Source organism: Salvia hispanica, chromosome 6 (assembly GCF_029641045.1).
Source record: "Salvia hispanica isolate PSC_SH4W2 chromosome 6, Shi_PSC_v1, whole genome shotgun sequence".
NCBI classification, from domain to species: domain Eukaryota; kingdom Viridiplantae; phylum Streptophyta; class Magnoliopsida; order Lamiales; family Lamiaceae; genus Salvia; species Salvia hispanica.
Genome location: NC_142697.1, coordinates 13,389,878 through 13,416,148, shown reverse-complemented (window position 1 = coordinate 13,416,148; position 26,271 = coordinate 13,389,878). Strand labels below are relative to the sequence as shown.

The following is a 26,271-nucleotide window of genomic DNA, read 5'->3' as shown; positions in this document are numbered from 1 at the left end:
GAGGCAAAATACAAGGCTTTCTACTTAGCTTGTCATTTTCTAGCAGCGTTGTTTGTTTGAAAGAATTGTTCAAATTGTTGTGCACATTTTTTTGGTTTGATAACTGATAAGAGATTGCAATTTTGAAGCAATATAATATTTTATTGTTGAGTTAACTACAAAAATGGTTCATGAACTTTGCCGTTTGCACGTATGCAGTCCTTGGACCACAAATGATATTTTTTGAGGGACCACAAATGATAATTTTAGAGTCCATGGACCACATACGTGCAAATGCAAAGTCAGGGACATTTTTGTAGTTCACTGTTTATTGTATTGGTAAGAGTTACTAGGAAAATAGTCTGATCAATATGACAGCACAAGAAAGTAAACAGATAAGTGCAAACAATCCTACACTGAAATTCTCACAAAATTCACCCATATAATAACTTGAGATTCAATGCAACACAAAATTCTATTCATCAAAATACAAATCTTAATCTTATACTCCTCCGTATTTGAAAAAACCTAAAGAAATAGGCCATCTCAGATGATGATAGGCTTCTCCAGGAGAGCAGAGAAGTACCACTCATTCTTCTGAATGCCTCAATCCAGCTTCATCCCGGTGTTCCACCTCAATCTCTTAAACCCGACCCGGTCGATCATAGGCATGTACGTCTCGTTAAGCTGCCACCCGACGCAGAAGAACCGGTCGAGCCAGAAGAGCCCGCCCGGCCTCAGCAAGTAAGAAAGATGGGTGTTACACCTTAATCAATCTTAAAGTAATCCAAATAGTTTATCTCCAAGATCATCCACATAATTTGGGTTTAGCTAACTCCAGAACCACTACTAGTCTACTAAACTCCCCCTTCCAAGAAGTGAGATTACTTATATTAAAGTCATGGATTAATCCAATAGTCAAAATTGTTATGTATACATGTATAAATAACATCATTTTTAGTTTAATTATGATACAACCATTTTATTTAGCTTAATCGGTTCCATCCTAAGGCTAAGTCAATGATTTTATTTGCAATTGATATGTTAATAATTTGACAAAGTATGACTCTTTGATAAACACGGGATTTGCATGTTTTTAAGGCCTAGATTTGGCTCGTTTTAAATGTCAATTTTGCAAATTATGTTCTTAAATTGCATATATTATATATTTTGGTATTTTGATGTGTTTGTTGATAAATGATAGAAAAAGATAGAAAAAATGGTGCAAAAAGGTGTCAAGGTTCAGCAGCCTCTGTTCGAGCCCATATGCCAATGAGTTTGAAGTCCAATCAGTGCTTAATACATACCATTCTCTTCGTCTTCGAAATAGCTTCGCGTGGGTACCTTGAACATCTAAATCGGAGTTCTGTGGAGAAAGTTATGGTCATTTTACGAACATTGCGCAGTGCAGTCAAAATTAGGCGGAAATTGGCGGAAATTGAAGAAAGGAAAGAAATTGTTGCCTTGTGATATCAAATCTCTCCTATTATGTCACGACCACAACTCCCTAGTGCTAGTGAGCGTAGCTATTTCGCGACTAAACAATTCTCAAAAATCAAGGGACAACGTAAAAAGGGTGAAATCACTCAAATCAAAAGTATCAAAGGCATATGGGTACATAGTCAAAACGTGATCAGAGTATCAAGACTAAGTTCATAGCTTTCTAGCACATAATTCTAGTTTTGCAGCGGAAGAGTCCAAGACAAAATAGCACGTATGAAGACATGCTACTTTGGGCTACCTAACTTCTTATTAAAAAAAAAAAAAGCCTGTCCCAACACCTTCGCCTGCTCGTCCACGTTCAACCTGCACATTTGAAAATAACATGCAGGGCTGAGTATTTGATATACTCAGTGGGCACATTGCCAAAAATGGTTCTATCTTTAATTGTCAATGCCACAGTTGAGTGATCACGGGGTTTTACTTTAAAAGACCCGAGTCACTAAAATACTTTTCCTTTAGTAAAGATTTTGATTGCGCAATCACGTAACATAGATATACCATATCTGAACCTTGTGTGAACCGGGAATGTGGCCACATTCCACGACGGTCACTGGACCGGCCAACCCCTTTTGTTAGCTCACAGTCCCCTTATGTGTACACTAGTCCGAGTAGGGTTTGCGGCTTTACTGGGACCCGAATTCGATTTAACTTGAATTGGCATAGCCAAGCAGATAGGTAATCATAAAACAAAACATGACAACATACTTGAGCAAAGAATCACATTTTCATACTAAAAACACGTTTTAAAAGAATGCCCACCTCAAAAGCTAAAGCTCCTTCCGAAATTTCCTTAACTTGGTTTTAGATGACGTTCGAAGACGTCCCTTTAGGAAATAAAAAGATACTTAATTAGATTTTGAGATATCCATTAAGCTTAGACATGAATGCATCCTAAGTGTGTGATCATTTTATTCTTTCTCTAAATTTTCTAGAAGAGTTCTAAAATTCTTGAATATTAATTAAATCAGTAGATTTAATTAAATTAGAGAAATTGTTCACTTAACTAGAGGGTGCTACCTCCCATGCCATTTATTTAAGCATACTAAAATAAGCTCGAGGTCTATTCATCGTTAGCGTATTGTAGTCTCTTAAAATTAATTATTTGAGCACTCGTACTAAAATTCCGGAAGAAAAAACGACTTATCCTCGTTGAGATAAAATGCGGGCTATTATTTAATCCATAACATAGGAGAGTCCATGATTTAATTAAATTCTTAGTCCATGCTTTATTTAATTTGGTGGCCCAACCTATAAAAAAAATAAGGGAGGCCCAAAACATTAATTAATTGAACATGGCCCAAAACAAGGAAAAAGAGGGGAAGCCCAAATACTCCCCATCCTCAACCATCGACTTCTCTCTCTCATTTTCACAAATCAACACAATCCAATCCCAACTTCTATCCCTAGCTTAGAAAGGAGACGGTGGCGCGACGCCTCCCCCTCGCCGTTCGCTGCTCCGATCGGCGCCTCCCTTGCGCCGCCGGGAATTCGATCGCCTCCCCCTCTTCTGTCTCTCGTCTTCTTATTCTCACCTCCATCGTCTACTCCCTAAAATAAAATTCCCAAATTGAAAACAAAAACCCTAACTCTTCTCCCTCCTTCCTCTCGGCGAAATCGCCGTTTCACCCTTTCGCCGGAGCGCCATAGCCGCCGCCTCTGCTCCATCTCCCTCTCTTCCTTTCTTCCTCGGCGGAAATCGCCGCTCACCTGTCGCCGGAGCGCCATAGCCGCCGCCTCGACACCAATTGAACCCTCGCCGCTGCTACCTACCCATCGCCGACCTCTGGGCTCGTGAGCGAGCCTCTGTCGGAGCTGTCGAGCCGCCATCGGAGAGGAGAAGACCTCGCTTCTCTCCATTTCACCCCTTCTGCCCAGCGCTCCATCCTCGGCGATTCCGGCAGCAGAGAGGAGGCATCGCCTCCTTCTCCCTCTCTCGGCCGTGGCTTGCAGCTGTTCCGCAGAGCTCCTCGGAGTCCCGCCGTTGCCGGTCAACTCTACGATTAAGCTAAGCCTTCTCTAGTCCCTACCTCTTAGTGGCTTTTATGTTGAGTTCTTGGAGTAGTAACTATGTTAGATTGTTATGTGATTAATGGGGATTCCTTGAACTTGTTGGGATTTATTTGGTTGCTCACTGGAAAGAGCTTAACTCTTTTTAAAAAAAAGAAACTTGCTACTGAACTATAGCATAAGGGCAGCCTATCGTGCTTATGTTATATTGATTGTGATTCCTAAGTTGTGGTGACTCTATATGATGGCATGAAAAAAGATTGGGAGGAAGGGTGGAGGTGTATTACCTCTGGAAAAGTCGAAGGAGTGGCTGTCTTTGTTGTTACTCTCGGCTATGTGCCACTCTTTACTCTCTATCTTGCTGAAAATTTGAAGTGTGGGTGAAAGGAGTTGGTGTGTGGTGTGGAGGGGGATTTATAGGCAAGAGTGTGTACTCGAGAGGCTTTAAATGGCTGTTGTACCATTTGTTGCTATGTGGCAGAAAATCTCAACTTTAGTGATCCTCATGCAGCACTCTTTAACTGAGAATTGGTGGTATTCTAAGGACATAAGGACTATGCTTTCATGCCATTTGTTGTCTTTCTTCTCCTTTTTGCAGGGGCTTGTTGAGGGGTCAAAAGTTGCAGCTGTTCTTGCCTCTTTTGGCAAGTGTTTTGGTCTACTCTAACAAAGGTATCATTGTCATCTTCCTTAAGTGAAATCTGTTGGCTGCTTTAGTACTCCTAAATTTCCCTCTTGTTCCCCTTGCATCTAATATACTTGTTTGTCTTTTGTAGGAGAAAGAGACAACTTGCTGCCACCCAACTGTCCCGGGAGGTAGGCTCGCTGCCTTGGCTCACCGGCTGACCGGGTGGGGTCGCGGTGGTGTGCGGCTCGGGCTGGGAAAAGAAGAGGCCCAACGTGTAGTAAAAGAGTCGGCCTTAGTTCTTAGCCTTTTAGGCCATACTTGTAAATTTGTGTACTAGCATTCTCATTTCCTTTTTCTTAAACTCACGTGTACTTAATTAAGTAAGCTAAAGTGTAATTTGGAAAGTAGTTGCACTTTCTTAGCTAGAAAGTAAATTCTTCACATTCTTCTCCGTTAGATGTGTATCGAACATATTTTTATTTTGCATCTAATCGGCACTTAGTAACACAAATTATCGAGTTCTTATTTATTTCATCATAAGAAGAGAGTGCCGAAAATTTCCAAGTTGGTGAACCTTTACAACTCAACTTCAAAAGAAAACGAGCGGGTATTACATTCTACCCTCCTTAACGAAAATTTCGTCCCGAAATTTCGCTTAAGTTACTCAAAGAGCTCTGGGTACTTTTCTTTCATCTGATCTTCCAATTCCCACGTAGCTTCCTCGTGACCATGATGCTTCCATAAAACTTTCACTGTTACAATAGATTTATTCCTCAATTCCTTGACCTTCCTATCCAAGATTGCCTCTGGCTTCTCTTCATAGCTTAAGTCTGGTTCCAAAACCATTTCCTCTTGGTGGACTATGTGTTTTGGGTCGAACACATATTTTCTCAATTGTGACACGTGAAAAACATTGTGCACGTTCCCGAAACTCGGTGGGAGTGCCAATCTATACGCCACAGGGCCGACTTCTTCTAGAATCTCGTAGGGTCCGATGAAACGTGGTCTTAGCTTGCCCTTGACGCCAAATCTCGTAATTCCTTTAGATGGAGATACCTTCAGAAAAACTTTGTCTCCCGCCTTGAACTGCAGATCGGTTCGGCGAGCATCTGCGTAAGACCTTTGCCTATCTTGAGCTTCCTAGATTCTCTCCCGGATCTGGCGGACGATCTCTATCATTTCCTCTACAGAGTCCGGTCCGAGCGTCTTTCTCTCACCGACCTCATCCCAATAAAGTGGTGATCTACATTTCCTCCCATACAGTGCTTCATATGGGGCCATGTTTATAGTCGCCTGATAACTGTTATTGTAAGCAAACTCTATAAGTGGCAATACTGGCTCCCATTTTCCTCCGCGGTCGAGCACTACGGCCCTCAACATATCTTCTAAGGTTTGGATTGTCCTCTCAGACTGCCCATCTGTCTGTGGATGGAATGCAGTACTGAAATTCAATCTAGTGCCCAGCTCTTGCTGCAGGCTTATCCAAAATCTGGAAGTAAATTTTGGATCCCTGTCTGATGTGATCGTCACCGGTATTCCATGTAACCGTATGATCTCTTGCACATAGATCTGAGCTAACTTGTCCGATCCGTAAGTGATACGAACTGGTACAAAGTGGGCGCTCTTGGTGAGGCGATCTATAATCACCCAAATAGCAGTATTCCCTCGTTGTGACTTTGGCAATCCTGTCACGAAATCCATTGCAATGTGCTCCCATTTCCACTCGGGAATTTCCAGGGGTTGCAATTTCCCATAGGGTCGTTGATGTAGAGCCTTCACTTGTTGACATGCTAGGCACCTTTCTACAAACGACGCTATGCTCCTCTTCATGCCATCCCACCAAAAATGCTTCTTCATATCTTGATACATTTTCGTACCTCCTGGGTGGGCGGTGTAGGGTGTCTCATGCGCTTCGCTCATGATCTCATCTCTGAGAGCCTCGTCATTGGGCACACATAATCTCCCTTCAAACGTGAGAGCGTTATCCGCCTCTTCGCGATAACTCCCCTCTTTTCCCGTCCTCACTTTAAGTCGAATTTTCTCTAATGCTTCATCACTCCTTTGAGCTTCAACAATTCTGGCCCTTAAGTCTGGTTCAATCTTTAGAGTGGCGATCCTACTTTCCACCGTCTCTAGTGCTCTCACTACCTCCAATCGCATCTTAGCGAATTCCCGTATAAGTTCCTCATTTTGTGTAAGGAAGGTGGCCACTTGGGGTGTAGTTTTCCTGCTCAAGGCATCTGCCACTACATTCGCCTTGCCTGGGTGGTAATTTATACCACAGTCATAATCCTTGACTAATTCGAGCCATCTACGTTGTCGCATATTTAAATCCTTCTGCTCGAAAAAGTACTTAAGGCTCTTGTGGTCCGTGAAGATCTCACATCGAACTCCGTAGAGGTGATGTCTCCAAATCTTCAAGGCATGTACCACTGCTGCTAATTCCAGATCATGAGTGGGGTAATTCAGCTCGTGTGGCCTAAGTTGGCGTGACGCGTATGCGATCACCTTGCCATTCTGCATCAATACGCATCCAAGTCCGACTTTTGAAGCATCGGTGTACACTACATAGCCTGCTTCTGGTGCTGGCACGGCTAGGACTGGTGCGGTGGTCAACTTTTCTTTTAATAGTTGGAAGCTTGCTTCGCACTCCGGCGTCCAATTGACCTTAGCCCCTTTCTTGAGCTGCTGAGTCAATGGTCTGGCTATTTTAGAAAATCCTTCAATGAACCTCCGATAATATCCAGCCAAACCTAAGAAACTTCGAATTTCACTAGGTGTTGTCGGTGACTGCCAACGTTGTACTGCTTCCACCTTTGCAGGGTCCACTCGGATCCCTTCTGCCGTTACTATGTGTCCTAGGAAGTTCACCTCGTTGAGCCAGAACTCGCATTTGCTAAACTTAGCATAGAGTTTTTCGGCTCTCAACGTCTCTAAGGTGGTTCTCAGATGTTCCTCGTGTTCCTTCTCGTTCTTCGAGTAGATGAGTACATCATCTATAAAGACTAGGACGAACTTGTCCAAGTATGGGTGGAACACGCGGTTCATTAAGTCCATGAACACTGCCGGGGCATTTGTGAGCCCGAAAGGCATCACAGTGAATTCGTAATGGCCGTATCTGGTGCGGAATGCTGTCTTGGGTACATCGTCATGTCGGACTTTCAGTTAGTGATAACCTGATCTCAAGTCCATTTTCGAGAATACACCAGCCCCTCGAAGTTGGTCAAACAGGTCGTCAATCCTCGGTAGAGGGTACTTGTTCTTGAGTGTTAGTTTGTTCAACTCTCGGTAGTCGATACACATTCTCAATGTTCCGTCCTTCTTCTTCACGAAGAGCACTGGTGCGCCCCATGGTGACACACTAGGTCGGATGAAACCAAGGTCTAATAATTCATGTAGCTGTATTTTGAGTTCTTCTAACTCTTTAGGCGCCATTCTGTATGGTGCCTTCGATACCGGGGCCGATCCTGGTTCGAGATCAATTGTGAATTCTAATTGCCTGTCTGGCGGCAATCCAGGTAGTGCGTCTGGGAAGACATCTGGGAATTCTCGTACCACTGCTACATCTTCAATCTTACGGTCCTCTTTCTCTTCTCCATTCAGGTAAACGAGGTATGCAGGGTATCCTTTCCTTATCATAGTGGTTGCTTGTAGTGCAGAAATTATGGACTTTCGTCGCCTCATGGAGATTCCGTGGAAGATTGTGGGTTCCTTTCCTGGGTATTGCAGGGATATCTGCCTTTCCTTACAGAGGATGGTAGCGTAGTTTGCAGCTAGCCAATCCATTCCCAATATGATGTCGACGCTCCACATCAACATCACATGCAAATTGTGAGCCACTAACTTAAGGTTTCCCATAGTGAATTCTACGTTTGAGCAAGTTCGTGTGATGTCTATAAGGCCTCCTACGGGTGAGGACACCCTCATCTTATGTTTTACTTCATCAGTAGGCAGTTCTAAGGTATCCACACAAGGTGCTGATATGAACGAGTGTGATGCACCAGTATCAAACAAAATGGCAATAGGTATGTTGAGGAGAGTTCTCATACCTGCCAGATTGCCCTGTTCCTGGTTCCCTGGCTCCGTCTTAGGCTGCCTCTGTCTCAGTGCAAAAGCTCTGGCCTGAGAGGGAAGCCTCTGCCGTAACTGCCGCTGGTGTTGTGGAGCTTGGGGTAGGGCCGCTTTTCCTTTCGGCTCAGCTTGAAGTGCCCGCAGTTGTGGACGCTGCCCCTGATAGTTCTGTCTCCCTCTGACTCCAGCGTTCCTATCCGGGCATTCTCTGGAGAAATGTCCACCCTTGCCACAGTAGAAGCACCTATCAGTCCCAGCTTTGCACTCCCCATTATGATTCTTCGAGCACTTAGCACAGGGAAGGGCTCTAGGTCGGTACTCCATCATCTGATTTGGAGTAGTTTGCCTTCCACCATTCTGCGGTGGCTTCAGAGCAAGTTGTGGTCTCTTAATTTCATTTGGAGCTCGATCTCCATCCCACCTCCTTTTCTCTCGGAAGTTTTGCTGTTGTTGAGGTGGTGCTGCGGCAACAAGTACAGTTGACTTCTCTTTGGGCATGGCTGCCTCGATGTCCAAGGCTCGACTCAGTGATTCGGGGTACGACAACCCTCCAAGGCTTGCCAAGGCCATCCTTATTTCGTACCTCAGACCGGCACAAAACTTCTCAGCCATCTTCTCATCGGTATCGACTTGGCCAGGCGCATAGCGAGACATGTCGCAGAACATTCTGTCATACTCAGTAACGGACATCCGCCCTTGTTTCAGATTATAGAATTCCACTTCCTTAGCCTTACGGTAACTCTTCGGGATGTACTTGTCATACATTCCAGTTTTGAACTCATCCCAAGTCATCTGAGCCAGTTGTTCCGGGGTCAAAATTTTCTTTCGTGCCTCCCACCAGAAATCAGATGATCCTGTCAGTTGGAAGGTCACACAAGTCAAGCGTTCCTGATCGTTGCAGTGCAGGAAGTTGAAGATACGTTCCATGGCGCGTATCCAGTTTTCAGCTACAACTGGGTCCCCTAAACCATTGAAAACCGGAGGGTTTTGTCTCAGAAAAAGTTCCTCTACTTGCCGCTCCTGTGGAGGTGGAGGCGGCGGAGGAGGTGGTGGGGTCATCCCTCTTCCCGCTCCATTTCCTCGTGGTACATTTTGTGGCACCTCGCCATTCCTTCTTGGCCGTCCGGCACGTCTCCTTGGTGGCATTCTGATCTAAGGATAACAAGGTTAACATGGATTTATACTCGTCGAATGTCACAATCTTATGCATTGGATTCATTAAATGCACCATTTTCTTTTGAACATAAGGAGTAAAAATAACAAATATCGAATAACATAGCTAAGAAACATCACATGTCATAATCAAAGAAAATTGCCTCTAGCGAGGACTTAAAATCTGATACATGTGAGGGCAATAAGGAAAATAAGAAAACTCCTAAAAGGTTCGATACATGGAAAGAGAAAACATGATGCTAAGCTACTACGATAAACACGCCTGAGGCCTGCCCAATCAGTCCTGCTCAGAGTCGCTGCTGATCCACATCGGGTCGCCATGACTAGTCCCCTGATGGGACGTCTCGATCGGAGGCACCGGCTCCTCGGGGTGCTCCAGCACTGCCACAGGCTCTAGTGGCCCTGGGGCTGCTACTGGTGAAAAGGGAATGTCGGTCCCGGCGGCCAACTCCCTGCGCATCCGCCATGTACGGTTGTACAGCTCATTGAAGGAAGCCAAATCCACCGGGTGGAGGAACAACTGTAGTACCTCCGGGTGGGGCTCCACTGGAGGTGGAGGTATCTCTGGTGGTGGTCCGGCCGGTGGTGGGGGAACGAACTCCAACCCCAAATCAGCGAGGCCGCCAATCTGTGGCTCCTCCTCAGCGGAACCATCCTCCCTCATCTCGCTCCACTCCAAAACCTCCTCGGGCTCCTCATCCATGTCCTCTCCCTCGGAGTCCTCCTCACTGACCTCATCGTCGTTTACGCCCCCCTCCTCTGAGTTCTTGTCGTCATCCTCATCCGCCGCGCTGCTCCCCATAGACCCGGTCTCATCACTCGAGTCGGGCGTAACCTCTACTCGGCCCCTCTCGCGGGCGGGAGCTCGAGACGACTGTCCCTCCTCGAATACTCCGCCTGCACCCCGCATGAGGGCCAAGGGTGGCAACCTGCGGAATCTCTCGCTCCCGGGCGCCTGCGTCTCTGGTGGGGGCCCATCACCGAAGTGGAAGCACCCTGCTGAGACCGCGCTCAGGAAACCGGGCATATCCCCAATAGGCTCATACGTGGGAGGTGGGGACGACGTGTACAACTCGGCAGTGGCCGTCATCCAGCTCTGCCACTCCTCAGGAAACAAACCGACGAGCCTCATGATACCCTCGTAGGGCTTTACCCCGTGACAGTTGGCCTCGTCCCATAACTTCGCGTAGTGAGCTACAAACTCTGCCAGCGTATCCCCATGGCAGCGGCGGTAGGACCGGTAATAGCGAATCACTGCTTCGGAATCCGCGCCAGCTCGGAGCGGCCTACGATGGGTGTAGCGCTGTCGTGCCATCTGTACGAAAGAATGGCTCTCAAAAACACGAAAAGAGAAAATAACGTATAGAAGTAATATGTATAGTGAAATATATAGTACTAGCCGTCGTATCGATAAACCGTTAGGGTGTTCCCTGATAGGGGTAGATCGTATTAGTATTCGTTTTGAGTGACACGTGGGCCCTCATAATTTTGGACGTTCTTTCTCTTTTTAAACGTAAAGGTCGTAATACAGTACGCCGTAGTTCGCATTTAACGTTCTATTTTCAAGACAAGTTAGGGGTTCGCCCTACCTTGCATCTTTCCGTTGATTTCATCGCTCTTGGAAGCGGTGAAAGAGTTGTCATTCACGACTATTCGTTCAAAGATACTCTAGCCTAATGTACCTCCTTAGGCGCTCTAGGTTTGCATGCATAGTCCCAGATGTGAGTTATCAACACTATCACCATAAGTCCAAGATCACATAGCTGGTCATGCATAGCACATTACACTTAGTGTTCAAAAGCACTCACAATGTTTCATGAAAGACACATTTTCTTCAAAGAGATTGCATAGTTTTTCCATGACTTAAAACATTATTATCCCCTTTTTGAAAAAGACTTTTTCAAGAAACAAAAGGTATTTACCTCTTTTGCTGCGGTTGAACGTGACGAGTCGAGGTGTTGGGTCCTTTAACTTTCCATTTAAGTCATGTTCTAGCCTAGTGCTATCATTCTAGACTAAGGCTTGAAAGAAGGTTCTTGGGTCCAGAGCGAAAGAACGGTGCTCTGATACCACTCTGTCACGACCACAACTCCCTAGTGCTAGTGAGCGTAGCTATTTCGCGACTAAACAATTCTCAAAAATCAAGGGACAACGTAAAAAGGGTGAAATCACTCAAATCAAAAGTATCAAAGGCATATGGGTACATAGTCAAAACGTGATCAGAGTATCAAGACTAAGTTCATAGCTTTCTAGCACATAATTCTAGTTTTGCAGCGGAAGAGTCCAAGACAAAATAGCACGTATGAAGACATGCTACTTTGGGCTACCTAACTTCTTATTAAAAAAAAAAAAAGCCTGTCCCAACACCTTCGCCTGCTCGTCCACGTTCAACCTGCACATTTGAAAATAACATGCAGGGCTGAGTATTTGATATACTCAGTGGGCACATTGCCAAAAATGGTTCTATCTTTAATTGTCAATGCCACAGTTGAGTGATCACGGGGTTTTACTTTAAAAGACCCGAGTCACTAAAATACTTTTCCTTTAGTAAAGATTTTGATTGCGCAATCACGTAACATAGATATACCATATCTGAACCTTGTGTGAACCGGGAATGTGGCCACATTCCACGACAGTCACTGGACCGGCCAACCCCTTTTGTTAGCTCACAGTCCCCTTATGTGTACACTAGTCCGAGTAGGGTTTGCGGCCCTACTGGGACCCGAATTCGATTTAACTTGAATTGGCATAGCCAAGCAGATAGGTAATCATAAAACAAAACATGGCATGACAACATACTTGAGCAAAGAATCACATTTTCATACTAAAAACACGTTTTAAAAGAATGTCCACCTCAAAAGCTAAAGCTCCTTCCGAAATTTCCTTAACTTGGTTTTAGATGACGTTCGAAGACGTCCCTTTAGGAAATAAAAAGATACTTAATTAGATTTTGAGATATCCATTAAGCTTAGACATGAATGCATCCTAAGTGCGTGATCATTTTATTCTTTCTCTAAATTTTCTAGAAGAGTTCTAAAATTCTTGAATATTAATTAAATCAGTAGATTTAATTAAATTAGAGAAATTGTTCACTTAACTAGAGGGTGCTACCTCCCATGCCATTTATTTAAGCATACTAAAATAAGCTCGAGGTCTATTCATCGTTAGCGTATTGTAGTCTCTTAAAATTAATTATTTGAGCACTCGTACTAAAATTCCGGAAGAAAAAACGACTTATCCTCGTGGAGATAAAATGCGGGCTATTATTTAATCCATAACATAGGAGAGTCCATGATTTAATTAAATTCTTAGTCCATGCTTTATTTAATTTGGTGGCCCAACCTATAAAAAAAATAAGGGAGGCCCAAAACATTGATTAATTGAACATGGCCCAAAACAAGGAAAAAGAGGGGAAGCCCAAATACTCCCCATCCTCAACCATCGACTTCTCTCTCTCATTTTCACAAATCAACACAATCCAATCCCAACTTCTATCCCTAGCTTAGAAAGGAGACGGTGGCGCGACGCCTCCCCCTCGCCGTTCGCTGCTCCGATCGGCGCCTCCCTTGCGCCGCCGGGAATTCGATCGCCTCCCCCTCTTCTGTCTCTCGTCTTCTTATTCTCACCTCCATCGTCTACTCCCTAAAATAAAATTCCCAAATTGAAAACAAAAACCCTAACTCTTCTCCCTCCTTCCTCTCGGCGAAATCGCCGTTTCACCCTGTCGCCGGAGCGCCATAGCCGCCGCCTCTGCTCCATCTCCCTCTCTTCCTTTCTTCCTCGGCGGAAATCGCCGCTCACCTGTCGCCGGAGCGCCATAGCCGCCGCCTCGACACCAATTGAACCCTCGCCGCTGCTACCTACCCATCGCCGACCTCTGGGCTCGTGAGCGAGCCTCTGTCGGAGCTGTCGAGCCGCCATCGGAGAGGAGAAGACCTCGCTTCTCTCCGTTTCACCCCTTCTGCCCAGCGCTCCATCCTCGGCGATTCCGGCAGCAGAGAGGAGGCATCGCCTCCTTCTCCCTCTCTCGGCCGTGGCTTGCAGCTGTTCCGCAGAGCTCCTCGGAGTCCCGCCGTTGCCGGTCAACTCTACGATTAAGCTAAGCCTTCTCTAGTCCCTACCTCTTAGTGGCTTTTATGTTGAGTTCTTGGAGTAGTAACTATGTTAGATTGTTATGTGATTAATGGGGATTCCTTGAACTTGTTGGGATTTATTTGGTTGCTCACTGGAAAGAGCTTAACTCTTTTTAAAAAAAAGAAACTTGCTACTGAACTATAGCATAAGGGCAGCCTATCGTGCTTATGTTATATTGATTGTGATTCCTAAGTTGTGGTGACTCTATATGATGGCATGAAAAAAGATTGGGAGGAAGGGTGGAGGTGTATTACCTCTGGAAAAGTCGAAGGAGTGGCTGTCTTTGTTGTTACTCTCGGCTATGTGCCACTCTTTACTCTCTATCTTGCTGAAAATTTGAAGTGTGGGTGAAAGGAGTTGGTGTGTGGTGTGGAGGGGGATTTATAGGCAAGAGTGTGTACTCGAGAGGCTTTAAATGGCTGTTGTACCATTTGTTGCTATGTGGCAGAAAATCTCAACTTTAGTGATCCTCATGCAGCACTCTTTAACTGAGAATTGGTGGTATTCTAAGGACATAAGGACTATGCTTTCATGCCATTTGTTGTCTTTCTTCTCCTTTTTGCAGGGGCTTATTGAGGGGTCAAAAGTTGCAGCTGTTCTTGCCTCTTTTGGCAAGTGTTTTGGTCTACTCTAACAAAGGTATCATTGTCATCTTCCTTAAGTGAAATCTGTTGGCTGCTTTAGTACTCCTAAATTTCCCTCTTGCTCCCCTTGCATCTAATATACTTGTTTGTCTTTTGTAGGAGAAAGAGACAACTTGCTGCCACCCAACTGTCCCGGGAGGTAGGCTCGCTGCCTTGGCTCACCGGCTGACCGGGTGGGGTCGCGGTGGTGTGCGGCTCGGGCTCGGAAAAGAAGAGGCCCAACGTGTAGTAAAAGAGTCGGCCTTAGTTCTTAGCCTTTTAGCCCATACTTGTAAATTTGTGTACTAGCATTCTCATTTCCTTTTTCTTAAACTCACGTGTACTTAATTAAGTAAGCTAAAGTGTAATTTGGAAAGTAGTTGCACTTTCTTAGCTAGAAAGTAAATTCTTCACATTCTTCTCCGTTAGATGTGTATCGAACATATTTTTATTTTGCATCTAATCGGCACTTAGTAACACAAATTATCGAGTTCTTATTTATTTCATCATAAGAAGAGAGTGCCGAAAATTTCCAAGTTGGTGAATCTTTACAACTCAACTTCAAAAGAAAACGAGCGGGTATTACATATTAATTGTAGGATTCGAAATTACCATCTTTTCTATTACTTGGAGGATACTTTTTTACCAATTATAAATCATTTTCAAGCCTATATATACCCCATAACCTAATTCATAATATTCATCTCAGAGTCTCCAATCCTCTCCATCCCTAGACTTCTTCCATACCATATTCCACATATTATTCTCCTATCTTTCATTGGAGCGGAGCTCTGCACATTCAGGCAAGAGAAGACTGAAGACTGCATAATTCAACCTTGGATTTTGTTTTGTTTTTCTTCATGTCTAGTACTTTTTGTTGTTTTACTTGTCTATGAGTATTAAACATCTTTTGTAGAATTTTTGGTAATATGCTATGATTTTGAGTTATTAATTCAATTGTTTTTCCTTGTTAGCTCTTGTAGTTACTTCGATTTCTCTTGTGCTTATACATTTGTTTGACTGGCCATCTTATGAATGCATGTGGATTTTACTACAAGAACTGAGAAGTGAGTAGTCTAATTTGAAAGAGGAGAAATTGACGTCTTTGCCAATAAAATCGAGAGATTTGAGCCTTTGAATGAAGCAAAATTATCTTAGGAGCTTTTAGGAGTTGTTGCCTTAGTTCTAGGAAGGACACTTCGGTTCTAGGTAGCAATCTACAAATTATATGCTTCGAGAGAAGATATAGTTTTATATACGTGATAGCTTAGTAACTCTAGAGACCGTAATTCAAGGAAGTCTTTTGGATTTTAGCTTTTGATTGTGGTTCCTAAAATTCTGCATTCCTTAGCCTGTTTTGTATTTTATTTATTTTTATATTTTCTGTTATTTATTTATTTCTTTATGTCTAGTTTATAAATTCAAACCCAAAAACCATATGTCTCTAAATAGTACATGACGCTTAGTATATGATAGACAGTTGCAATCTTTTTCCCTGAGTTCGATATCGCAGTACTGACCTTTAGCTATACTAGATCTACCTTGTATACTTGCAAGAATTTTTAGTGCTAATAAATAGTGCATCACTCTTTTAGTAATTTTATTACTACTCGAAATATGATTCGTTTTAGACCTTATTATAATGATTTATAATGCGGATTAGCTATTACTTTCCAACAATAAAATTAGTTATCTTTCGCTGACTTTTTTTAGAATCAAATGTGGCTTCAACCTATATGTCAACTAATATAGTGTTAAATATAGTAATACCGTGTGAGCTTAACAGAAAAGAAATTCCTTTGGTTTATAAGTATACAATACCAACAATAAAGTGATAAAATAAAACAATACATATAAAGCAAATATTTCCAATTGAATTTATGAATTAACGATATTAGTACATTACCAATTGCTTGGTTTATAATTTTCAACTCTTCAAATCCTCGTTTATAAGTATACAATACCAACAATAAAGTTATAAATATAAAACTTTACATATATATCGAGCAAATATTTCCAATTGAATTTATGAATTCATGATTTATACGAAACGGAGGGAGTATTTTTATATAATGATTTAGAAATGGCATTGTAGTTGCAAGTTAGATAAGTCAGTGATTTTATTTGCAGTCTTTTAATAATTTGACAAAGTATGACTCTTTTAGAAATTTTGTTTCTAGTCGAAATAGGATTCGTTTTAGATTGATTATAATGATTTATAATGCAGATTAACTATTATTTTCCAACAATTAATTAAATTAGTTATCTTTCACTGTGACTTTATTTTTATAATCAAACGTGGCTTCAACCTATATGCCATCAGTAATAGGGCTCGCAAATCATGCGGATTGGGTCGCTATCGGGTCAACCCAATATCGACCCAACCCAATAAGGTCAAACCCAATCCAACCTGAAATCAATCCAACCCGAAATCCAACCCAACAGATTCATGTCGGATTCGTGCAGATTTCATGTCGGATTCGTGCAGATTTCATGTCATCCAAAAAATTATCGATACTCTTTTAATGATAGTAAGTTACTATCATTAAGCAAATATTTCCAATTGAATTTATGAATCAATAGGCGCTTTCGCCTCTGGGAAGATCTAGTTCGCCAACCCTCCTCAACACATCCTTCGTCGTCAAAATTTTCCCCATAGATAACGAAACTCAAGGCGGAGGCCTGGCCTTCGTCATTGTCCCCGTTCTGGCTGCCCCCCACCTCGAAGCACCGGCGGGTACCTGGGACTCACCAACGCCTCCACCAACAGCAACTCCACGAATAGATTAGTCGCCGTGGAGCTCGACACCTCCAAGCAAAGCTTCGATCCGGACGATAACTACATCGGCCAGGTATAGTAACATCTTCATTCACAGTTATCATGTTCACACTACCGTATAATCTGCACCAGCATCATCTTTCATGGACGTTCAAACTTTCATTGTAAAAATGGAAGATGAGTGTCTCTTAGATGGAAGCCAAATGGTAGGAATTTGCGAGCCACGTCCTCCTCATCTGCCGAGTTTAGAGCAATCTAGGTTAGCTGCACTAGATGCTGGGGTATCTCGACCTATCAGCCTAAACAGTGCGCATTGGACAACTTCTCCAAATGTCTTACCGAGTTCTTTCCTTCCTTCAAAAACACTCGATAGGTGGGCATTCAATAATAAATCTCATTTCATTCCTCAAAACTCAAACTCGGTGACAGTTAGTAATAAGGTGGATACCAGATCAAAAGATGAAATTGTCACTTCCCGTGAACACAACCAACCTAGTACCTCGGGCATGACATGCTCATCTGACGGGTCTGGATTTGGATCACTGATGAATAACAATTCATCAAGCTCCAACAAGAGGCAGAATCATAAAAGTGAGACCGGTCATATAGATAGTGGGTCAAAAACAGTAGTGAAGGCTACTTACAAAGACGACACAGTCCGGTTCAAATCCGACACTACTTCCGGGTGCATTCTATGAGGAAATAACAAGGAGATTCAAACTCCAGGTAGGTCAGTTCTAACTCAAGTATTTGGACGATGAAGAGGAATGGGTGATGTTGGTAAGTGATTCAGATTTGCAAGAATTTAATATAGTGTTAAATATAGTAATACCGTGTGAGCTTAACAGAAAATAAATTCCTTTGATTTATAAGTATACAATACCAACAATAAAGTGATAAAAATAAAACAGTACATATAAAGCAAATATTTCCAATTGAATTTATGACTTAACGATATTAGTACATTACCAATTGCTTGGTTTATAATTTTCTAACTCTTCAAATCCTCGTTTATAAGTATACAACCAACAATAAAGTGATAAATATAAAACTTTACATACATATCGAGCAAATATTTCCAATTGAATTTATGAATTGATGATTTATAAGAAACAGAGGGAGTATTTTTATATAATGATTTATAAATGGTATTGTAGTTGCAAGTTAGATCATAACTCAGTGGTTTTATTTGCAATTAATCTTTTAATAATTTGACAAAGTATGACTCTTTTAGAAATTTTGTTACTAGTCGAAATAGGATTCGTTTTAGATCTGATTATAATGATTTATAATGCAGATTAACTATTATTTTCCAACAATTAATTAAATTAGTTCTCTTTCACTGTGACTTTATTTTTATAATCAAACGTGGCTTCAACCTATATGCCATCAGTAATAGGGCTCGCAAATCATGCGGATTGGGTCGCTATCGGGTCAACCCAATATCGACCCTACCCAATCCAACCCGAAATCATCGGGTTCCAACCCAACAGATTCGTGCCGGATTCGTGCAGATTTCATGTTGGATTCGTGCAAATTTTGTGTCGGATTCGTGCAGATTTCGTGTCATCCAAAAAATTATTGGTCATCTTTTAATGATAGTAAGTTACTATCAATATGCGCTTTCCAATTGAATTTATGAATCAATAGGCGCTTTCGCCTCTGGGAAGATCTAGTTCGCCAACCCTCCTCAACACATCCTTTGTGGTCAACATTTTCCCCATAGATAACGGAACTCAAGGTGGAGGCCTGACCTTCGTCATTGTCCCCGACCTCGCTGGCCCCCACCCCGAAGCACCGGCGGGTACCTTGGACTCACCAACGCCTTCACCAACGATAACTCCATGAATAGATTAGTTGCCGTGGAGCTTGACACCTCTAAGCAAAGCTTCAATCCGGACGATAACCACATCGGTTTGAATCTCGACAGCATTAGATCTGTGGCGGTTAAGCCTCTGACGCTGTACAACATAGCCTTGCTTCTTCACCCATGCCAAAATTCCACAATGTTTGGAACGACTACGGTGGTGGGCGCATCCATGTCTACATTGCGGAGCAGGTGGAGCGGGAAGATGGTAATATCATATGATCTAAGTCTGACGGAACACGTGGGTCAGGACTCGTATTTCGGGTTCGCGGCACGCAGGTGAACTGTGTTTTAAGGTGGAACCTGACCGTCTACCACTTGGATGAAGACACGAACTTGCTGGTGATCAGGCTAGGGACGGGGATTGGGGCGGCAGTGTTGCTGGTGCTAGGCACAATGGGGTCGGTATACTACTGGCGGAAGCGGGGGGCTATTTCGAATCCGACGCTGGTGGCAGTGGTGAGGAGCCTTCTTGGAACGCCGGTGGAGTTTAAGTTCAACTAGTTGAACAAGGCTTCCAACGGCTTCGACCAGAGGAACCTACTTGGCCAGGTTTTCAAGGGAAACTTGCCCAAGGAGAATCTCGATATCACCGCCAAGATATTTTCCAGAGAGAGCCTTCAAGGGTAGGACGATTTCTTGGCGGAGCTCACCATCATCAATCGTCTCCGCCACCGCCTTCTTGTTAAGTTACTCGGTACGTATCATGTTTGTTTGTTCAAAATTCAAATTCTAGAAATCCAATTATGTTTATTGAATGCCATAAATGCATCCACGTGTCCAAATCTCCACATGTGTGTCATCGCTTGTGTATGTATGGACTGTTACTAAACAAGGTAATAGCTTGCAGCCCGTAGGCCTTTCATCATCATTTTTAGCATAGCATATTAATTAATTACAACTATGCATCCAAAAAACATTTTCTTCCAACTTTAATATTTTATACGTTAGTATTAAAAAGCCCATGTTGTCGTCTATTTATCTATGGTGGTGCCACAAGTCTAGGACGCTGCTGTTGGTGTATGAGTACATGCCTAACGGCAGCCTAGACAAGCACCTATTTGTAGGGCCGGACGTGGAGCCGTTGGGGTGGCACTTCCGCTACAATATCATATTCGGCGTAGCCTCCGCTCTGCAATACCTCCACAACAAGTATGAACAGAGGGTGGTGCACTGCGACATCAAGGCGAGCAACATTATGCTCGACTCCAACTTCGACGTCCTCCTCGAAGACTTCGGCCTAGCCCGGGCGCTCGACAATGGGTAGGCATCCTATGCGGAAGCTGAGGGAGTAATAGGCACCATGGGGTACATCACGCCCGAGTACTCCCTCATGGGCAGGGCTACGCAGCAGTTAGACGTTTACGCATTTGGCGCCGTGGTGCTAGGGCTAGTGTGCGGGACTGCCCGGGGCCATGATCGGCAAGTACTAGCTGCTGGTCGATTGGGTCTGGTCTCTGCATCGTGATGGGCTGCTGTTGGAGGCCGTGGACCCAAGGCTAGGGCAAAACTATGTGGCTCCGGAGGCGGAGAGATTGCTGCTGCTGGGCTAGCGTGCTCGCACCCGGACGCAACCCAGAGGCCTAAGACGTAGGCTATAGGGCATATCATATCGGGGATAGTGGTTGTCCCCGCGGACCCGCTGCTTAAGCCCGCATTTGTGTGGCCTAAGGAGTGAGGAGGGGCTTATGTTTTAAACTAATGTATGAAACCATCTATTTCTCAAATATGAGACTTTATAGGTAGAAGAGTAATGACACTAAAAACTATGCAATTTTATGTTACTCTCTCCATCCCCAAAGAGTATGAACAATGGGTTCGGCATGAGTTTTAATAGTTAGGAGAAAAGTAAGAGAGATAGAGAGAGAGAACATCTAGCATCAATGGGACCTTCAATCGTGTTGAAATATATTTTTTTCTCATTATTTGTTTTTCCTTGTAAAGTGCCTTCATATCAGCCAATTGAGATCCTTGCATCTTCAAAATTGCCTGCTCATTTTTAGTTAATAAACGAAGAAATTCATTTGGATCTTCCCAGATAAATGAATAATATGTACTTATACAATTTGGCTTTGGACCGCGTGAAATGAAAGTCCAAGAAAGAATTAAATAATTTGTTCTACAAATTTAGTCTTTAACAGCTAAATGAGTCCAAATAAATCAAATAACTTTTAGGATTGATTTAATTTGTTAAATTAAATCATAATTGGGCCAAAACAAACATATAATCGGGATGCAATTTAAATTATTTTTAAAAATAAAAGAATATGTTATTCTCATCAGCATCCATGATAAATAACAACGGAGACTACAAAATAAGAAATCTATAATCTATACTAATATAATAGGAGAGTTGTGGAAGTCATTACAAAAATGCAACTGGGCCCACTTTTTGGCGGGAAACGTTACATATTTTGGCTGCTTCTTGGGTTAAAATTTAGCGGGAAACTTATTGTAAAATCCATATTTCATTTTGCAGTTGGGTGATGTGTAGGGCAAGCAGACCTATGTGTTGTAGGTCTGTATAGGTTGTCCAGAGTAGTATTTCATTAATATCAATTACTCCCTCCGTTCCGAGGTAGTGGAGGTTTCTTTTCGACACGCTATTTGAAAAAAAATTGTGTTATGTAAATGAAGAATAAGTAGGAAATGAAAAAGGTAGAGAGATGATGAGAGAATAAAATAAGAGAGAGTAAGTAAATGAGAAGAAATGTGTTACTTTTACTAAAAAGGAAAATGACTCCACTACTATGGAAAGTACTAAAATGACAAAATGACTCATTGCAGCAAAATGCGATTCCGTCGCATTTTGTGAGGGGGTTCAATCAGGGTACACAGTAGCCCGTTAAGGGGGATGCCTTAACCCACTGGCTTCCAGAAGCTCATCTCCCAGTGCCTCACACTTGTGCTTGAGAGATGGAAGCAACTACACGACAGTAGTGAGATTCAAACCCATGCTCATTGCAGCAAGATCTGACCCTCCGTTCCAACTGCGCTGCCCCTGCAAGCAAATGACTCAACTACTGTATGAAACAGAGCAAGTACAAAATCTACTTATTCTATTACAAAATGTATTTATTTATGAAATGAGAGAGTTGTAACTAATCCATTTATTTCTTTTCAATGAGATGTTGTCCCTTATAATAAATACAACAGGAATGTTAGAGTAACCCCAACGCTACCATTGGGGAGAGCTCGCTCCGTGCCGAGGGCACAACAAAGGAGTTGATCGTCCTTGTGCTCGTGACGACGGCACGACACCGCACGTCACAAAGAGCGCGGTCCATTATGACGGACACAAGCGCCTGGGCGACGTGGCTTCGTTATAGCCGTTGAAATATTATTTATTTTTTATAAAATCGGGAAATTTAAAAATATATATATTTTTTGTCTACTTCCCAAAAAAATATATCCATTTTCCTCCCAGTTAAGTTATTTTTTTTCATTTTTTCACCTTATAATGCACAATTTTCATCTATAAATATCCCCATTTTCACCCAAAAATAATCACACCATACATCTCTCTCTCAATCTCATTTTCTCTCTCAAATTCTCAAAGACTCTCTATTGCAAGTTGGAACCACAATTGGTTTGGGAGTCCATCATCCGCCTTGCCGGACACGGGTTTATCGGCCCCTCCTCCTACCCAAGGCTCAGAAATTCTGGGTGGCTACCGTCTCTACCCAGTGGATATGTAAAATGCTGACAAAGGGCAATACGAGTGGATGCCCGAACCCAGCTCCGGCTCAACGCAGACGTTGTCTCAACTTCTGGAGGGCAATCCCCCCGATGTCGGTCTCAGTGTCCGCACTCTGTACTCTTCAGCTGAGGTTGAGAAGATGTTCACAATCTACGTTTTGGTATCCGAAGATGTAGCCGCCCGCTGGTACAATCCAAACTGGGAACAGTTTAGGGAGCGTGTCTGCTTCACCTACAATGCCATCCGTACGGAAGGAATTGTGGAGTGCAACCAGAGTATGTTGCGCAATGCAATTGCAAGAGCAGGCGAGGATATACAGAAGTTCCAAGGGTTTTCTATTGAGGAATTACGGTCGGCCGAGAGCGGCTCCAGCGAAGCTGACGTCATCACGATCGCTATGATGGCCTTTCAGACGACTGACAAAGCTTTGAGGCATCTCAACACTTGGAAGAAGGTGCGGCATATGGACAAGTGGTTGGGAGGCACCCAATCCTCCACGAACTCCAACAGCAAACGGTCGATGTCGCAATCTTTGGACGAGGTTGCAAGCCAACTTGTCGGAGCTCACTTGGATAGCTCCGACGCCAATGCTGGTGCGAGCATGTCGTCTGCAAGGGACGAAGGCGACTATGGCTGCCCGCCATCACACAGTGCCAAGCCCAACCAACGGCTCCCGTTTTCGTGCCTGCACCCCTGCAATCCCTCCTAACGCAAACACGTTATATGAGTATTTGGAGAGAGAAGAATATAAAAACTCGTAAATCCATGTATTTTTTAAAATAAACCGATTAAAACTTGAGCGAACTTTGGGGAAATCAAGATCTAACTAAGTAAGCGGAATCAAGCACGTAAACGATCAAACACGCTATAGAAACACTATATTTTTGTAACTAGACAGAAATGAAACACAAATAAGCTAAAATCAAAACGAAACTAAAATAACTCCATTGTATTCGTAATCATCAAAAACAAATATGTTTCCAACAAAAGCAGTTAACTAGACTAAACAACGAATGCAAGGTAGTAAATGCTTGAACTAGAAAATAATAAAACAAAATGAAATAAAGATTATTTTTGGCTCCTAAGAGCGTTGTTACTGTTGAACTTTTAACTACAACGATGGTGAACTGGCTGGCTTGAAACTTCCCTCCGGCAGATGGTCGGAGACTTCAAGTGATGATTAGACTAGTGAGCCAGCAGAGTGGAGCTAGCCTCCAAGTGCGTCTCTTCCTTCTTCATGTTGATCTTCTATTTATAGGGCAGCCTGCCCTAATCTCTAGGGCTGCTTCTCCTCCTTAATTGACAATTCTGCCCTTTATTAATAGTTGATCATTTGTAGCAATCCCTTCATTCTCTTGCTCAAGCTTCACAACATGCACCCTGACTGTGTTGCTCCTTTCCTGCGTCCTTTTAACTTGAAATCCTTCCTACCCTTTTCCTCCTGATTTGTATCCTATCCTGCACACTTCAGCAACTAATTTTGCACATATTATCCAGATAAGCACGTTATCCTGACCATTAACCAAGGTCTAGAATGAGATTTATCAATCCCCATTAACAATATCCTACATACTCCCTCCGTCCCAGAAGAATATGCATTTTGGATTCGGTACCGGTTGTAATGCAAAATTGGGAAAGAGAGAGGTAGAGAGAAAAAGTGATTAAAGTATTGTTAGTGGAGAATGTGTCCTACCTCATGGAGAGAAAAGAGTTTCCAAAACTAGAAAGTGCATATTCTTGTGAGACGGACTAAAAAAGAAAGAGTGCATATTCTTGTGGGACGGAGGGAGTATATGCTTGTAAACTTTATATGTTTATAAACTTTACTTTAGACAAATAGACGGAAGAAACCAACAATCCAATGTAAAAGTTTTTGTAATTCGTGAATATTTCTAAAACATATTTTATAAAAAAAATTTGGATATTGGCAATGGCACCTAATATTATGGAATTTCAGTTTAGTTTTTTCCACGAATATTGAAATTGACAAATAATATCACGAACTTTACCCCGAGTTTGTTATTTCCCACCAATGAAAAAATTCCGGCAAAAAATATCATGATACGAATTTTTTCGTAATTTTTCGACAAAAACTTCGAGAGCTCCAAATTTTCAATTTTTGAGGATAGTTTTTCTTGAAACGCACCCTCCATAATTGTTCTTCAATCTATTAATATAGCCGAAATATTTTCATTGGTGGGAAATAACAAACGCTGGGTAAAGTTCGTGATATTATTTGCCAATTTCAAAGTTTGTGGGAAAAACCCAATTTTTGAAAGTTCCATGATATTAGATGTCAATATCCTTTTTTTTAGTACACATAATCAACCATCCTAAATTTTATTTATGGTGTAAGTATATTAAAATTATAATTCAATCTCCTTCTTAACTACTTCCACGTCCCATAAAAATAATCTTATGCGTCCTACAAAAATAGCTCATTTCTATTTTTGCCAAGTCTTTCCTCTCTGATGAGGTAGGCCCGTTTTCCACTAACAATGCTTCAAACACTTTTCTTTTCTACATCTCTCCTACTTTACCAATCTCATATTAAAACTCATGTCATTCTCAAAATCTCTATTAGTGAAAGGTTTATGTGATATGGTGATCATATTAAACAGATAAGTGCAAACAATCCTACACTGAACTTCTCACAAAATTCACCCATATAATAACTTGAGATTCAACGCAACACAAATTTCTATTTATCAAAATACAAATCTTAATCTTATATTAAAAAAAAAAAAAAACTAAAGAAATAGGCCTTCTCAGGGGATGATATGCTTCTCCAAGAGAGCATAGAAGTATTGGTCATTCTTCTGAATGCCTCGATCAAGCTTCATCCCAGTGTTCCACCTCAATCTCTTAAACCCGACCCGGTCGAACATAGCCATGTACATCTCGTCAAGCTGCCACCTGACGCAGAAGAACCGGTCGAGCCAGAAGAACCCGCCCGGCCTCAGCACTCTGTATATGTCATACAGAGCAAACTCCAGCATCGAATCTGGGATCCAGTTGCTCAGCACGTGCATCGAATGGGCAATATCCAACGTGTTCTCGAAAAATGGCAACCACTGTGAGATGCTCACGTGCGTCAGGATCAGCCCCCTCGACGCAATGAAGCTGTTGAATGTCCCATCGAAGTTCATCGAGGTCGTGATGATCGCCACGTTCCTCTCCCTCTCCCTCATCCTCGCAGCGAAGGTCCCCGACCCTCCCCCGATGTGCAGCCAGATCATCACGCTCCCGGTGCCTTCGTTGCGAGGACTTGCTCCATCCTGAAGTCTAGCCCGCCGTTGTCGCATGCCATCTTGATTTCTCCCTGCCTTGTAAATCGAAGCAGTCTTTGCAGTCGTAGGAGCCAGGGAATCTTTTTCTTTCTTTGAAGCATGTGTAGTTTTTACACGTGTATGGGTCCCACACGATGCTTGTGTCGGGTGGGGTGGTCCACATCGACCCCGATAGGGGCTGGGGCTCGGCGTAGTTTTTAGGCTGCGTGGGGTGGTACCGGTGCCGGGGGAGGGGCTCGCAACCTTTTAGCATTAGTATTTGAGCGAATACGTCATCGGAGGGGCATACCCCTCCGACTTCGTACGACATGTACTTTGCTAGGTCTTGTGGTTTAGGCACCCTCCCCCGACCGAGGCATAGATCTCGGACCCGATCCGTGGGGTGTTCCCGAGGGGGAGCATGTGGGAACCGGCCGCGAGGCAGGCCTCGTTGGGGAGGTCAGCGTAGGAGGTGGCGGCGGGTGGGCAACCCGCTTCCTAGGGTATGTTTCCCATGATTTGACATTTTTGCCCTTAA

General features: G+C 43.0%; 1 protein-coding gene, 2 long non-coding RNA genes and 2 pseudogenes across 3 annotated transcripts; 3 read left to right on the top strand and 2 right to left on the bottom strand.

Annotated features, from left to right (window-relative positions):
* Positions 1–391: 391 nt before the first annotated feature.
* LOC148923249 (putative methyltransferase At1g29790) lies at positions 392–26,064 on the bottom strand (annotated as a pseudogene).
* LOC125203769 (uncharacterized) lies at positions 2,850–4,628 on the top strand. The gene is made up of 2 exons (XR_007173435.2): positions 2,850–4,161; positions 4,266–4,628. It is a non-coding gene; the product is annotated as an uncharacterized LOC125203769 (long non-coding RNA).
* LOC148923251 (uncharacterized) lies at positions 5,385–9,247 on the bottom strand. Its single transcript, XM_089060768.1, has 2 exons — positions 8,057–9,247; positions 5,385–5,417 (listed from the first exon to the last, which is right to left on the bottom strand). The coding sequence occupies exons 1-2, from the start codon at positions 9,245–9,247 to the stop codon at positions 5,385–5,387; spliced, it is 1,224 nt and encodes a 407-aa protein (XP_088916894.1).
* On the top strand, positions 12,823–14,601 carry LOC148923250 (uncharacterized). The gene is made up of 2 exons (XR_016133012.1): positions 12,823–14,134; positions 14,239–14,601. It is a non-coding gene; the product is annotated as an uncharacterized LOC148923250 (long non-coding RNA).
* LOC125206230 (putative L-type lectin-domain containing receptor kinase S.5) lies at positions 18,309–20,442 on the top strand (annotated as a pseudogene).
* Positions 26,065–26,271: the final 207 nt, after the last annotated feature.

What these genes read in the sequence shown, in the direction of transcription:
- LOC148923251 (XM_089060768.1), bottom strand. Translation starts at nt 9,247, where the DNA reads ATGACCCCACCACCTCCTCCGCCGCCTCCACCTCCACAGGAGCGGCAA. An exon ending in TAGAACTGCCTACTGATGAA is followed by an intron (nt 5,418 to 8,056) that starts GTAAAACATAAG and finishes TTACAATAACAG; the next exon opens with TTATCAGGCGACTATAAACA.